The 17114-nt window shown below is 40.5% G+C and overlaps 1 protein-coding gene across 2 annotated transcripts; it reads left to right on the forward strand.

Annotated features, from left to right (window-relative positions):
- The first annotated feature begins 3148 nt into the window (after nt 1-3148).
- Nucleotides 3149-16455, forward strand: F3 (coagulation factor III, tissue factor). Of its 2 annotated transcripts, XM_075833182.1 has the most exons (7): nt 3149-3378; nt 7884-7995; nt 9379-9566; nt 10241-10428; nt 10971-11121; nt 12102-12145; nt 13186-13310. In XM_075833182.1, exons 1-7 carry the CDS (start codon nt 3315-3317, stop codon nt 13213-13215), a joined length of 777 nt encoding a protein of 258 aa, XP_075689297.1. In that variant the 5' UTR covers nt 3149-3314; the 3' UTR covers nt 13216-13310. The 2 variants fall into 2 exon arrangements, with proteins under 2 accessions (XP_075689297.1, XP_075689296.1); XM_075833181.1 differs by lacking the exon at nt 12102-12145 and having other exon boundaries at nt 13186-16455.
- The last annotated feature ends 659 nt before the right edge of the window (nt 16456-17114 follow it).

The following is a 17114-nucleotide window of genomic DNA, read 5'->3' on the forward strand; positions in this document are numbered from 1 at the left end:
GTGCAACATACAGTAGGGCATCATCTCACGTTAAATAGGAGAGACAGAAGAGTGAGGGTGTACACTTACCTGGTGTCTTCGTGCTGGAGGCACCACAACCTGGAAGTCAAAAAGATGTATATATAGTCCAAGTGCTGGTTCGGGAAACTTCTAGCCACGGGTCTTTCTGGGTTAAGAGTTTGTCCCAGACAGAGAGTAAGCAGTATCGAATGTTGAGATCCCCCAGGATATTCTGAGTGAAGACAGCGAAAAATGACCCTTTATAAAGGTGCTGTTTGTTCCCTTTGCGATATTAAGGATGATCCTCTAAAGTCATGCAAATGTTAACCTTTTATTAATACGCAGTGCATCTTATAATATTGATAAAAGGTTAACATTTACATGACTCCAGAGGATCATCCCTAATATCGCAAAGGGAACAGCGCTTTCGTTAAGGGTCATTTTTTTTTGTTGTCTTGCATGCAGAATATCATAGTGCATCTCGGCATTCGATACCGCTCCAAGATTAACATTTAACATTCATAGCATGGCTGTTCTCTTACCAGGCAGAGGGTTTTTAGGCCAACTTGGCCACTAATTGTACTAATTCAAGTTTAATTTTCTGTTTTTATAAGATGTTCATGGCTTATAAGCGGGAGAGCATGAAACCATCTTTAGCCATATTAGATCATCAACGTGCTCACATCAGTTCAAAGAATTTCAAGGGATGACTCCGCTCGTCTTGTGGGGGGTGATGACCAGTCACTCATAGTTGAGGGAAGGGATGAAGTAGAAACCAGCAATGCACTGGCAGGAACAAGGTCATCTGAAAGCAGGGAGTAGATATGAATAGATCCTTTTACATTGATGAGTCACAAGCAACAACATATATAACTATAATAACTGTACCAAAGAACTGTAGTGTAAGGAATAAAAACTACAATTTAATTGAATTTCAATCATTCTGCGTTATAGTCTTGTGGGCTAATATCTGTAAAAACCTATTCCCATTAAAATGTAATATAAAAGCCTAATTATAAAAGGGGTATGAGTAGTAAAGTAAACATTGGGACTCGGGAGTATGTCTCAACTGGTAAGCAAGTGCCCTGTTCATACCCATTTATAGGAAATATACCAGGAAGATTTCATGCAAACCACATAGGACCGTTACCAGCTAGAAGATATTGGTGCTGGAGTTCGGTCAGTATTGTTGTCTTGCAGCACTGGACTTCTAGGTTTAAATCTGCCCCAGGGCAAAATGGGCATGATGTTTGTATATTCTCTGTACTTGCATAGGTTTTTTCTGGGTATAAAATAGACATTTTATGATGCTAGGAGTCCCTGCCTCCCCGCGGAACTGCTGTTCCGTATTGTATCATTTTGTTCAGTATGGAACAGCAGTTCCATGAGTAGGCAGGGACTCCTAGCATCATAAAATGTCTATGATGCCAGGAGTCCCGTTCACCTGAACTGCGGTCGGGCCGGGAAATGGGTCTAAATTTTAATTCAGGGCATTTACAGATGTGTCCACCATTATATTTTCTTGATTAAAGCGGCTCTGTCACCAGATTATAGATGCCCTATCTCCTACATAATCTGATTGGCGCTGTAATGTAAATAACAGCAGTGGTTTTTATTTTGAAAAACGATACATTTTTTAGCAAGTTATGAGCAATTTTAGATTTATGCTAATTTGTTTCTTAATAGACAACTGGGCATGTTTTTACCTTTTACCAACTGGGCGTTGTGGAGAGAAGTGTATGACGCTGACCAATCAGCGACCAATCAGCGTCATACACTTCTCATTGTTCCAGCCCATTGTTACAGTGTGATTGTGCAGTGAAAGAAGCTGGGCTGGAACAATGAGAAGTGCAGGACACTGATTGGTCACTGATTGGTCAGCGTCATACACTACTCTGTACAACACCCAGTTGGTAAAAAGTAAAAACACGCCCAGTTGGTCATTAAGAAACGAATTAGCATAAATCTAAAATTGCTCATAACTTGCTAAAAAAAGATTATTTTTTTTCAAAATAAAAACCACTGCTGTTATCTACATTACAGCGCCGATCAGATTATGTAGGAGATAACAGGGCACTTATAATCTGGTGGCAGAGCCTCTTTAAGTTATACATTTTGTCATGACACCAATTCAATACAATGTTGCGCCATCCAGTAAAAAAAGTGTACGTTAAACGTATATACGTTTTTTAACATGGGAGTCTATAAGCGTCGAATGGCTGACGGATGGCATCCGTCACAGCCATCCAGTGGAAAGGTATAAAAGGTATACTTTTTTTTAACAAGGAATTCTATGTGTGACGGATGCCATCCAGCAGACATGTGTCGCCCATAGACTCCCATGTTAAACAAAAGTATATGTGTAACTAATACTTTTTATTACTGGATGGCAGCGAAGTATACATTTTTTTAATATGGGAGTTTATGGGTGACAGATGACTGAAGGATGGCATTCGTCGGAGTCATCCATTAGAGGTATACGTTTTCTTTTTACATGTTTGTTTACCATCTCGCGCCACACATTTTGGGTTATGTTGGACTTAGAAAGTAACAGAGAACATATCTGTGGATTCATGATACATCTCATTTTAATTGGCTTCCAAAATTGTTATTAATGTGTGTGGGGACAGGGACTATGTCTAGTAATGACAACCTATGTACAGTGCTGCAGAATATGTTGCCGCTATATAAACAAAAGGACATAAATAAATATCACCGGCAATATCCATTAACCACATATAGAACATTCACTTAATGGAATATGATAGATAGATAGATAGATAGATAGATAGATAGATAGATAGATAGATAGATAGATAGATAGATAGATAGATAGATAGATAGATAGATAGATAGATAGATAGATAGATAGAATATACAGTAGATAGACACATGAGGGTCAGATACATAGTCACAGTGAGGGCAGCGCAGACATATAATTCGCCCTGTTTCACCTCTGACCACTGTCTGTTGTGATTAATATAAAGCTGTTACAGACGACTCTGGTGAAACCTCAGCAATTTGGTTCAGTGATTAGGGCGGCCTCTAGCGGTACAGGGCAGTAATGACAGGGAGAGCAGTGCAGTGAGTCAGTGCAGGACTCCCCTCCCTCCCACTCACCTATGGTTCCGGCTCCCAGCGAGAGGTGACTATAAAGGAAGCTGCGGGACACAGCAAGTCACACACAGAGCACTGCACACAGGAACAGCCCGACATTATTTATTATTTATTCTGCACTGTAAACATCTGATCCCCGGATTACCAGAACACTAGTTACGGGAATACATCTCATTACCTCCGGATTATATCACATAATGCGCTGTCTACAGATTGTGCTGCTTGTTGCCGTCTGCTGCTGGCAGAGGAGCTCTGCACAAGGTAAGGCAGCCGTCCTCCTGTATTCACTTTTTATAATGGGAGAATTAAAACCCATTTGTGTTTGTTGGCTTTGGTATTTTTTTCAATATAATCTATGGTGATGACACTAATGTTTTTAGACCTGTTTACAACTCTTGGTATATTTTACATAATCTGTGTTTATCTGAGATTAGATCAGATGGATTTATTCATCATCAGAACATGTCCTCTACCAGAATCACCTACACAAACATTGCCCCATAATCTGAAAACGATTATTTGTAAGAAATCACTGCATTTAAATGGGGTTTATTCTCCATTAGAAAATCTCATCCAATAATTACATTCTATTAAATGATTGATCAAAGTTTACAAATTATTCAACAGATTGTCCTCAAGTGTTTGTCATGAAGGACACACAGATTATCAGGGATTATCAATTGTATTGGGAAAAAAATATCTGAATGTATGACCAGTTTCATATGACCAAGTGGGGTTTTTGGACTAAGCAAAACAAGAATAAATATATAAATGAGAGTGTAAACTGTGTTGGAAAGTTATAGGATTGTAAATAGTAAAGCTATTATAGAGTTATAATGTACAGAGTGCTGTGGATTATAAGAATATCTGAAGATCCTTATATAAAATCATGCGGCTGAAGACCTTGTATGTGACAGGACACATGGATGATGGGTGTATTCATGATAGAGATGGGTTCGGAATGCACTAGATCAGAGTAGGTGCACGAATAGGGTCCCAACCCAATCGTATTGTGAAAAAGTATTCGGCACACTGAGTCGTAAATATCAATTTCTTGAATTTTTATTATAATCGATGCCAAGGGTTGGTGCAACGTTTCGGTCAAATGACCTTCGTCAGGCACTCGTTGCCCTGGTTACTTGTGTCGGCGCTGTATGTCAGTATGGCGGGGTTCCGCTCCTTTTTGGCGCTCAACCCCGCCATACTGACATACAGCGCCGACACAAGTAACTAGGGTAACGAGTGCCTGACGAAGGTCCTTTGACCGAAACGTTGCACCAACCCTTGGCATCGATTATAATAAAAATTCAAGAAATTGATATTTACGACTCAGTGTGCCGAATACTTTTTCACAGTACGATGGGTATATTCAGCTATGACCTCGATATAATATAAATCATATGTAATAAATCTGTATTTAGTGGCATTTATATTACAATGTGGAGAGATATCCAGCAGTTATTATAGAAATCAGAAGTCCCCCACCCCCACAAACACCACTCCATCTTCAAGTGCCACCTGCCTTTTATGGTACTGCTGCCCCCCTATGTAGCAGAGGCGCTGTTGTGCCTCACAGACACCAGGGCAGGGGGCTACCACAATCTCTGCACTCCTATAGTTACACATATGCTCTGCAGAAAATTTACTTTTCTTATATGTTCATAGAATAATTATACACTAAGACTAAATAAGGCGAACTGCGTCAGGCAGCGTCCCCCGAGCTCCTGACCCAGAAATCAATGTGAAGAGCCCCATCCTGAAAGCTGTGAGCTTGGACGAGGCTGCAGCAAATTTAGGCTCCATCTCAGCTGCACCTCCCTCCTCTCCCCATTCATTTAGATCTGCTTCATAATGAATATTAAGGTCAGTGCTTTATATGCTCACATGGTTTAGCCCGGCGTAATATTGGGGTACAATCCCTTCCATCTTTATATCACAGGAAGTTTATAGCAGCACATTACATATAACAGGAGGTCACAACTTCTGTGATTTATTGCGGATACGGTAATTCGGGGTCATTTCTGCAATGTTAAACACATGCACATGGACTAAGATCCTGTAAAATGGTCTTTGAAGTCAGAGCCACATTCTCAGGAGAAGAGATTGGTTTTACTGCGACCCCCTAATTGACTCGGCATGTTTTACGTTTACAAGCGGAAGAGAAATCCATGGAGAGAACGTGACACAGACCATGGTATCCCAAGGTGCAAGCTGACGTGCACAATGATTCTATGAATAATATCCGCAGATGTTTACTCCTTTATATTTAACATTGCATTGACATTTGTTGTATAGCTATGGGCATGCTATTGTTCTGTGTTATCAGCTATTTCAGACCAGAGAGGCTGAGTTCTGCTTTCTTCTCTGGGATTACTGGAAGGCAAGTCTGTTGTTGTGTAAGAAAATATATCCCCTTCAAGATCAGATCCTCCTGTCATGAATAATTGTGAATACTACATTAAATTTTTTATATCGGTCATTCCCCTTTAAAAGCGTCTGTTGAACTTATCTGCGCTCTCCAATTGTACTTTGCCCTTAGTGGCCTATTTACTGTTCTTGGCTCTTGAAGAATGTTGACATGCAATTTGTCAGATTTTATCTGTTTGATTTAAAGGGGTTTTCCACTTTTTATAACTTTGGCGCAAATTAAGACAGCATCAAAAGTCATCATCATTGTAATGCTAAAAAAGTGATCCTTGAGCCAAGCTCTCCTGACCATTGCTGTATAAGATCTCCTGACCGTTGCTGTATAAGATCTGATCGTTGCTGTATAAGATCTCCTGACCGTTGCTGCATAAGATCTCCTGACCGTTGCTGCATAAGATCTCCTGACCGTTGGTGTATAAGATCTCCTGACCGTTGCTGTATAAGATCTCCTGACCGTTACTGCATAAGATCTCCTGACCGTTGCAGCATAAGATCTCCTGACCGTTGCCGCATAAGATCTCCTGACCGTTACCGCATAAGATCTCCTGACCGTTACCGCATAAGATCTCCTGACCGTTGCCGCATAAGATCTCCTGACCGTTGCCACATAAGATCTGACCGTTGCCGCATAAGATCTCCTGACCATTGCCACATAAGATCTCCTGACCATTGCCGCATAAGATCTCCTGACCATTGCCGCATAAGATCTCCTGACCATTGCCGCATAAAATCTCCTGACCATTGCCGTATAAGATCTCCAGACCATTGCTGCATAAGATCTCCTGACCATTGCTGCATAAGATCTCCTGACCATTGCTGCATAAGATCTCCTGAGCATTGCTGCATAAGATCTCCTGACCATTGCTGCATAAGATCTCCTGACCATTGCTGCATAAGATCTCCTGACCATTGCTGCATAAGATCTCCTGACCATTGCTGCATAAGATCTCCTGACCATTGCTACATAAGATCTCCTGACTATTGCTGTATAAGATCTCCTGACCATTGCTGTATAAGATCTCCTGACTATTGCTGTATAAGATCTCCTGACCATTGCTGCATAAGATCTCCTGACCATTGCTGCATAAGATCTCCTGACCATTGCTGTATAAGATCTCCTGACCATTGCTGCATAAGATCTCCTGACCATTGCTGTATAATGGCTTAATTTACTTACCTGTAGCAAAAATTAATATGTGTGTGTGTGTGTGTGTGTGTGTGTGTGTGTGTGTGTGTGTGTGTGTGTGTGTGTGTGTGTGTGTGTGTGTGTGTCTGTGTGTTGAGAAATCTGGCTAATTATTAATTCAGTTTAACCTTTTCTATTTAATAAATGAAATGAATGCTCGTTCCCGATTATTGGCTCGAGTGAACAGGGCAGCGATCAGCTGGCAAACGCTCGTTCATTGACTGATCACATCTTTCATGCAGCCTGTAAAATCATTGTAGTCGGCAGCACACCACCCCATCTAAACGGGGGATGTGCTGCCGACAATGATGGAAACAGATGGGGACCCAACGAGCATATTAATGATCGTTCGTCCCCATACAGCATACCATCATGTAAAAGGACCTGATAACGAGTGCCAATCAACTTGTAATATGATCGATCGGTGCTCGTTATGGGCAGAATCGTGTAATACAAAAACAAAGGTAATGTTAGAAAGGTCATGGCATTGTGTAGGATGACATTTTCTTTCTCTCACTGGTTGGAGTTGTAGTTCATAATTATTCTATTCTTACTGATTCTATTCTTGCTGTAGAGGGATATTCTCTAGATGTACTGACTTTCTGGTGTGGTTGTGCTCCTACACAGCAGCCAATCTGAAAAAACCGAGCTGCAGTATAAAACATTGAAAAGAGACAGAGCAGCATTAGCCTCTAATGAGAAAAAATGGTTGTTTCAGACTAATCCAGACCACAGTGGACAAGGCAGCTGAGCTGTAGTCACTGATCATACCTATGATTTGGGCATTTGTAATTATAAAGCAGGACAGCCATTTCCCTCCATAGTCCTGTATATACATCAAACAGTGCCTGTGTTTACTTAATGTTTGCTTCCTTTGAGGTGTTAAAGGGGTTGTCCATGATTAGAAAACATGGCAGTTTTCTTCCAAAACAGCACCACACCTGCCCATGTCTGGTATTACAGCTCAGTTCCATTGTAATAAATGGGGCTAAGCTGCAATATCACATACAACCTGTTCAAGGGGTGGTTCTGTTTTTGGAAAAAAGCAGCCATGTTTTTCTAATCACGAACAACCCATTTAATTAAAAATGAAGTATCCCTTGAGACAGAAGTTAGTGGTGCTAACCAATATAATGACATTTTTATTTTGTAGGTGTGAACGTTCCTACAGCAACTGACATAAAGTGGTCATCAATCAACTTTAAAACTATTTTAGACTGGAGTCCTAAACCTACAAACTATACATACACAGTGCTGTTAAGAAGGTGAGTGGTATATCCTCTATAGGTGATGGAACTAATTTTTCCCGTTTTTAAAAATCCTGTTTAGCTGGAAAGCTGGGAATCATTAGGATCGCCGTTACAGCTCCGAGGGGTTGTCAATCAGATTTCCCAGTTTCCTGACCTGAAGAGTTATCCAGTGATCCCCCTCTTGTACATCTGCATAACCAGGAACAGTGGTGTTTGGGAACGCTGGATGCCAACCTTTGTGGAGGCTGCAATGGTCACTTTGTCAACCACAGGGGCACCCCGGGGCACTATAAATTATATATTAAACACGGTTGCATATTTTTGCAGGCAGAATTAGCTGACAATATATGTAGTATTAAATATTATGCCCATGGTTTCCTGGAAAAGTTGGACTGCAGTTACTTAGATCTTTGCTGGGTTTGCTTCTTAGGGTGTGGAACATTTTTTCTTGCTTATTCTGTGTACAGACAGATTTGCTGATAGTGGAGGTATTGACATAGGGGATAGATCTGCACTTCGTCTGTTCTTGTTCCTGCATGTACTATGTGATCTATGTCGCATGCAGTTGTGAAATTTTACATTGCAAGGAATGAGAAGAGCTTCAAGGTAATAAGTTATCACATTCCACCTTTACTCCAGATTTATGACTTTAAGATTTATGAATTTAAGGCACAAAAAAAAACCTGAAAGAAAGTTGGTTCATATGGAATAAAGTAGGTGCAGTAATATATATATATATATATATATATATATATATATATATTACTCCTATTAGTTTATCATTTTAAGGCTACCTGTAATTATAAGGGGTATTCTGGTTACAACAAGTTACCCCCTCTCCGTAGGATAAGGGGTAACTTGCTGATCGGTGGGTGTCCGACAGCTTGGACCCCCACCGTTTACGAGAACGGGGAGCCCGAAGTTGCCCGAACCCCAAGTTTGAACAGAGCGGCAGGCCGCTCATGCGCACTGCCGCTCCATTCATTCTCTATGGGAGCGCCGGAGATAGCTGAGTGCAGTGTTCGGCTTTTTCCGGCGCTGCCATAGAGAATGAATGGAGCAGCAGTGCACATGAGCGACCTGCCGCTCTGTTCAAACTTGGGGTTCGGGCAACTTCCCGTTCTCGTAAACGGTGGGTGTCCGAGCTGTTGGACACCCGCTGATCAGCAACCCTTACCCTACGGATAGGTGGTAATTTGTTGTAACCGAAATACCCCTTTAAAGGGATCTTTTCTGGCGAAAAGTTCCTTTTAATATACTGATTAGGTATATTTAGCCTTAGAGAGGATGCCCGAGGGTGTCTGGCAGCCCCTATATACATAACTCAATAGTGGATGCAAACTGATTTCACCAACAAGGAGCTGGATGATAAAATCCACATATGTTTTGTCTTTTTAGTCCATTGTTTGAAGACTGGAAGAAGAAGTGTATCAACACCAAAGACACGACATGCGACGTTACAAATATTGTGCAGGACGCCCAAAGCACCTACGATGTTCGAATTGTTTCTGAAATAAAAAACACTGAAATTAGTGCTGAGGAATTTCCTTATGCGGAGGGCCCTACATTCACACCTTATGAGCAAAGTACGTGGCATTCTTTATATTCTCCTTACAGGGACATCATAGAGGTGGGGGCAGGGCAGAAAAATGGAAATGTATGAGAATAAAACCTCCTATGACAGAATTGTTTTAGTGAAATATTTGAAGGGTCTCTGTTCATCATTTTATTTAACTTGTGTTTTATGTCTTGTTTTAGTCCAAATCCTGAACCACTTGTCTGTTGGATGTCACAGATAAAACAGGGCAAATCATTATTGGAACACCAGCTTAAAGACTTGTCCAATTTTTTAAAATGTATTTTAAATGTTAGGTTCCCCTCTGATAAAAAGGGGGGTTACTTTTGGGATCTGCATATAATATGTTTTTGGTAGGACAGCTGGGATGTCTGTGCTCTTCTCTTTAGCCGCAGGGACTTCCATGTTGTCCATTGTTTACAATGTGTGAAGTTTTTGTCTTCTATTGCGGATCTCTATGGCTGTGCTTCCTAAGAAGGTCCTGTATGGGGATCCCACCTTTATTAGCTAAACATGTCCTAAAAAAAAGTGGCAACCCGATTTGCACCAGCAGTTCTATATCAGTGGTTCATTGGCATACTGGTGGACTGCCAAAACATGGAATGTATTTAGTAATTATCTGTATTCTATAATATTTTTAGTTTCCATTATTTATATTCTCTTTTATTTCCCCTTTATTTGTAGCAATAATTGGAAAACCGATTATCCAAAATTTCACACTCAACAAAGACCAGAACAGTCTCACAGTAGTTGTCAAAGATATCCCGACGCCCTACAAATATTCTAATAACACCCCGATTACTGTGCGGGATATATTTCAAAATGACTTCACCTATACGCTATTCTACAGGAAGGCTTCTAGCACTGGGAAGGTAAGCGCAGCCCCTTCTCTTCATATCACCATTTTTCTCTTGTTACGTCCTATTGGTCAGTTTTAAACCAGAATTTATTTTAATTTATATTTTTGACTCTGATTAAAATTCCAGTCCGCCAGTCTCATTCTTAGAAACTATGCAAGGCTTGTTATAGATAGTCGACTGCGCTATTGATTCCGTCAAAAAAACGGAAACCTGCCGTAATGGTGACAGACGGAAACCATTAGCAATGTTTCCATCACCATTGATATCAATGGTGATGCAAATGGAAGCTAAGGTTTCCGTTTGCCTTTCCGTTGAGGGGTTCTCCCGACGTAAACCTTCCGACGGAACCCCTTAACGGAAAGCCAACGCTGATGTGAACCGGCCCTTACATGTTGGCCTACAGTATGTAAATTGTTTTAGAAGATAGTTGTCGCACTGGTATTTTAATGAAGGCCATTTCTCTGCCTGTGACTTGCTGATAAGATATAAACTATAGATCGATGCATGTGAAAAGGGTCAAAATCTCACAGTTTATTTTTTAATTGTTTTTACAGAAACAAGAATCTTCTGCCACCAATGAAATTGTCATAAATACAGAGAAAGGAGAAAGTTACTGCTTCTTCGTTCAGGCATCAGTTCCATCTCGCAAACAAAACCGTGTGAGCCAAAACTCTGATGAACTGTGCATCTCATCTGACAGTGGAGGTATGTCTCCAAACATAACCGCTATCAAATCTTCCGCTCAAAAAGTAAAAAAAAAAAAAGTGTTATAATCATTCTATACTGATAGATGTTGCCTTTGCCAATGGTGTGCCATTCAGGTCTTTCCATTAGCCTTAGTAAAACGACTGCCATCAGCTTGGGTCACATGACTGACAATGAAAGTGATCCATAATGGAATGTGCCAATGAAACCAAGGCACCTGGGTATGGTATCAGGATCATGTTAGGAACTATTTTTTTTTTTTTTCAAGGCTAGACTTACAGGTGGAGTAGTATTATTTGCATTTTCTAGTTCCACCTAACTATATCATGTCAATTGAATAATTGGATATCAAATCTTTTCCATTGAAGAACAATAATCGTAAACCCAACCGGAAACAAGATATGATCTGGAAGGAATGTTTTTGTCAAAGTAGATTTTTTTTTTTTAAATAAAAATAAAAAAATGTACGTTTTTTTTTTATATAGCCCACATTAACTGTAAGTTCACCTTGATATTAGGGAATGGCTTCACTCACTTTATAAGCAGCACAGTTCAGATATACCTTTAAGGCCTCATGCACAAGGCAGAGTACTGTACGGAAGCACGGAAAAGTCCCCATGGTTCCGTACTAGGAAGCCATAAGCACTCCATGTGCCACCTTATGGTTCTTCCATATTGCCCTGTAATATGTAAATATGGCCCCGTATAAAATCGGACCCATACAGAGGTACAGTTTAAGCCTATAGACCTCAATGGGTGCTATATTACAACTTGGAACTTGTACGAAGCAGTGCCTGAGCCTAAATATAAACAATTGTAATTCCTTGTGACGATATTAAGCTACAAATGATGTAAAAATTCCTGAAAAGTGTTTTATAGTCCTTACAATTTCATGAATACTGGTTTTGGAGAAGCTCGTATACCTGTATTGTATAAGCCATATAAATATCATAGACTCTGAACTTGCTTTTGCTTTCCAGCTGCCAGTGGGTTTTTACCCTCCACTGGAGTTTTGTGCCTCAGTGTAAGTTGACTCCTCTCGTATGACTTCTGTAGACATGTGGGAGTTGGGTCTTTTTGCGTAACGCTATTAATTCTTTGCAGTCCATTCCCACGCTATTAGGTCAATAAGTCAAATGTACTTCCATATAGATTCCTATCTGTTCCCACAAGTCCTACTTTTTCACTGTCTCCTATTATACCAACACATTACTTGTAATGTGTTGTGACTTTCTATGTCGCTAACTTGTGAAGTTATTAACGGCGGTGTCAGATGATTAACACTGAGAAGGAGCAACAACTATGAACACAAGTGTCTTCCCATCACAGACAATTATGTCATATCCACAGGATATGCCATAAATATTTTATAGATAGGGTCCTCACCTACAAGTGCCAACCTATCTATGGAAAGGGAGTACCCTGCCACATCCCGCCTGGCAAAGTAGTCACATCCAGACAGAGAACGAATAGAAAGGTGGCGGTGAATGTGTGCAGCTCTCTCCATACAAGTTTTTAGTAGTGTTACAAGTTTTTTTTCCAGTAACTTCCATAGATATAAATGGAGATTGCCCCACACTTGCGCAGCCACCTCTGGATTTAGTCTGCACCTGGATTTGCTGTCTAGCCTGGCACGACATGGGTCAGGGGACCCCCTTTCTGATAGGTGACAGTCTCATAGGGGGACTCAGCCACTTTTTAGACTTTTATGACATATCCTGTGCATATCCCATAATTGTCTGGGATGGGTAGACCCCAATAATGGTTCCCACTTCATGAAGGTCATAAAATGTAAGGATTGCATTATGTCCAGGTATAGCTTTTCCTCAAGTGACAGAAGCTTCAAAATGCGTCTCTGGTGACTCAAACTATTTTAAGTGCTGCTTTATAGAGTATCTCCGACTAATAAGAGGTGGGGCTTTGGTGAAGAAGGAAATAACCCCCATATGTATCTTGACTGCACATGAGATACATATATTTACATGCTATATATAATGCATGCCTATATGATGAATTATTTTGTATTTCATTTAATTTCATTTCGTCTTGTTTTTATCTTTCCAGAATTTGATATTACTATATTGGTTGCTGTAGGAATATCCGTGGCACTTATTTTATTAATAATAGTGCTGTCGGTGATCCTTTGTAAATGCAGAAATGTGAAGAAAGAGAAGACAAAGGAGACAATGCCACTGAATGGTGTATAGAGGACTGCTGTGCGACGACTATATGCATCGACTACTGCAACCATTGACTCCAGTGCACACTACATTCTGCTCCTCCAGCAGCACAAGGCATTCCTGGTTTCTGTGAAACTTATCAATCTAATATTATCTCTTGATCACGTCAACATTTGACTGGGTACAAGTTTAAGTTGTTTGATTTTATAATGACAGTAGGCATTCCTATTATTTGTAACACTACATGATGGATGTTTTGTTGGTTGAGTCTATTGGGTATTGTCAGTGCTACTGGATTTTGCACTGAATAATGAATTCATAATAATAATAATATCTATAGAAATAATGTTATGTTCAAAGCACTACCAGCAAACACTAAGAAGGGTACGATGAATTTGAGTATACTATATATGCATTCATAAGCATTCCTGATTTCCTAATATGAGTAATGCAGCGCTATGCTGACCATAGACATTTTGTTAAGGCTGATTCAGTTATTTCTATGGAGGAGGTTACCAGTCATCCATGGCGATGCTCATCTCTAGGAAAACAAATCAGACAGGAAAAATTCACCAAGTACACTAATTTATTCTCCGAACATTGCCAATAGGGTGAGAATCTGGCAGCCCATTAGACTGTTATTGGACGCTGTGAATCATCACTAAGATATGTCACTCTTGATCTCATAATTTTTAACAAAGCATTCACAACTACAGATACATGGGAGCGAGTACAATGAAAGAGGACAATTGGGGTTGACATTTTTTGAAATAACCCTTTGGTTTGCCGTTATTCAGTACTGGGTGTAAAGAGATCATTCACAAAGAAGATCAATATAATGGGTTATGAGAGTGGAGTATGAATACTGGGAAGTTCAATCCAGCACTCAATTGAGAGTGACCTGAATATCTGAGACGGACTGGTTGCTAAGGAAGTCTTGCCACGCCCATATTAAAAATTAACGCTGTCAGGCAGTATGTCCCTAGGAACCAGACTCCTATGATAAGTGGTTCCTGAAGGGTTGGTGCATGTCATAGGAATTGAAGGACCTCCAGGGAGAATACTGGTACTTATGTCATCCACCGCCCCTTCAGGCCCTGCAAGAGACATAACACAGTGGGGCAGATTTACTGCTCAAATTGAGCCAGAATTCTGTTTTACTCTTTTTGCGTTTTTCTCGCCAGGGGGTGGGGCTTCTTAGGGAAATGGGCGTGCTCTAACAGAAAGCGGCGAGCTAAAATGCACCACAGTTCACCAAAATTACTGCAAAATTTTAGTACAAAAAAGTGTTGATATAAGAAGAGAAAAGTGTCTTACATGTCTAGCTAGATGCGCCAAATTTATCATACAGCATTCACCACTGTTATAAATTTTACACTGTCTAATGCAGGGGGCACACGGCTATGTCCGTAATCACGGCCCGTGTTTACAGGCATGGCCAGCCGTGGACAGTCATCTGCATTTTCGAGCCGTGCTCCCTTTATAAAGTATGTCCGTGGGCAATAGTATGGGTCCGTAAAATGCAAAAATAGGACTTTTCCTATTTTTTGCGGACACGGGAACATACGGGAAGGTGTCCGTGGGCAATAGTATGGGAGCATGGTCGGTAAAATCCAAAAATAGGACATGTCCTATTTTTTGCGGAGCCTTTCTGCTGCCCGGACACCTTCCTGTAAATATACGGGAAGGTGTCCGTGGGCAATAGAAATGAATGGGTCCATACTTTTGGTCCGTAACTCTGCCCCAATGTATCTGTCGTGGTGTGTTTGTTTAACATGTACAGCTTCACTTGTAAAATAATGATCAAAAAGTATACAGATGTTTCAGCCTTGTCAGTCCTCATCAGTGTATATATGGAAATCCTGGCTCTACGGAGTAGAGCTTGGGAAGCAACCAGACTTAGGGTATGTTCACACGCAGTGATCCAAAACGTCTGAAAATACGGACCTGTTTTCAGACGAAAACAGCACCTGATTTTCAGACGTTTTTGTAGCAACTAGCGTTTTTCACAGCGTATTTTATGGACGTTATTGGAGTCTTTTTACGTGCCATATTTTGACAGCGTCGCGTAAAATTACACCGCGTGGGAACAGAACACCGTAAAATCCATTGCAAGCAATGGTCAGATGTTTGTAGGCGTAATGGAGCCGTTTTTTCAGACGTAATTCGAGGTGTAAAACGCCCGACTTACGTCTGAAAACACTGCGTGTGAACATACCCTTAGGGCTCATGTATGTGGCAGAGCCCTGTGCAGGGCGCTTGTACTGTATGTACGGCAGTGCACTAGTGCTTCTAGAGGAGAACACCCCTATACATACGGAGTCCTATGGAGCATACCACCATTTTTTTTCTGTCGGATCCGTACAGAATCTGAAAGAAAAAAAACCTTTGTATGATTCCGTATGAAATCGGAGGCATAAGAAAGGTACAGTAAATGGCTATTTAAACCTCTATGTGAGCCCTATTACGGCTCCGTTCAACATAGAACCATAATATAGCCGTGTGCATGAGACCTGAGTCTTATTTGCTATCCTAACTTAGGTACTAATACTGAAAAATATGTGTATGAATATTACAAAGCTGCTTTAACAAGACTTTCTATTTGGGAAAGATATACTGTAAGAAACACACTACTGTGTATTACACTGCTCTTCTATAGATCCTCGATACACTACTCTAACTAAAAATTACTGCCTTCCGATGACGTAGTGCAGAATTTTATTTTGCTTGGGAGATGTACGTACGTACGTACGTACGTATGTATGTATGTATGTATGTATGTATGTATGCTAGAGACAAAGCACTTATCAGAAGAATTTTGTATTTTTATAAAGGGACGTCTGTAAAGATTAAGGTTTTGGATATTGTTATGTTTAGTGATTACTTTTATACATTGACAATCGGGTATTATTTATATAATATATGATTTTTTTATGAACATGGTTGTTATTATTAGATAATAAATGTATATGTATGTAAAAGGAATAACTTATTTTTATAGGATTTATTTTCATAATAAAGGTGAATGGGAAATAAAGTCTTGTAGTTGATTTGTGCTAGGTAACATGCTGTTCCATAAAGTGCTGTATTTTTATCAACATCCTGTGACCAATACTTTCCAATAAAGAAGAATCTGGTGCAAGCTTGGAAAGTGCAGCGGATTTTGTCGTTCTTCTTGGAGTGTATACGAAGCCTTGGCGCTGTTTCTGCAGAACACCGATATAGCACATCATATCTGATCATAAGGTTCTGCGTGGGACATTTGGGACAATGCCATCCTTCTTCTATCTCATTTTACGGCTGTTCATTAAAAAAGTTGTCGTATAAAGACAACTTATCTTTAAAATTAAGCCGGCAGCCTCCCTGAATTATAGCATTACATCAAGGACATTCATATGAATACAGAGCGGCTCTCCATTCTAGCACATTCTAGGCTACGTTCACATCTGCGCCAGGGCTCCGTTCCATCAGAGCTTTCCGTCGGAACGGAGCCCTGACTGACACAAACGGAAACCAGAGGTTTGATTTCAATGGTGACAGATCCGGTGCCAATGGTTTCAGTTTGTCTCCGTTGTGCAAGGGTTCCATCGTTTTGACAGGATGAATACTGTAGTTTGTGTCAGTCAGGGCCTGTTCACATCAGCGTTGGCTTTCCGTTCCGTTGGAGGTTTCCGTAGGGTGAACCCTGCAACAAAAAGTCAAACTGAAGCCACAGCTTCCGTTTCAGTCACCATTGATATCAATGGTGACGGAGACATTGCTAATGGTTTCCATTCATCACAATTCTGGCAGGTTTCTGTTTTTCCGACGGAA

Source organism: Rhinoderma darwinii, chromosome 7 (assembly GCF_050947455.1).
Source record: "Rhinoderma darwinii isolate aRhiDar2 chromosome 7, aRhiDar2.hap1, whole genome shotgun sequence".
NCBI lineage: Eukaryota > Metazoa > Chordata > Amphibia > Anura > Rhinodermatidae > Rhinoderma > Rhinoderma darwinii.

Coding starts and splice junctions, on each gene's coding strand:
- F3 (XM_075833181.1), top strand. CDS start 3,315: ATGCGCTGTCTACAGATTGTGCTGCTTGTTGCCGTCTGCTGCTGGCAG. Junction 10,429..10,970: donor AGGCTTCTAGCACTGGGAAG/GTAAGCGCAGCC, acceptor TTGTTTTTACAG/AAACAAGAATCTTCTGCCAC. Junction 11,122..13,185: donor CATCTCATCTGACAGTGGAG/GTATGTCTCCAA, acceptor TTATCTTTCCAG/AATTTGATATTACTATATTG.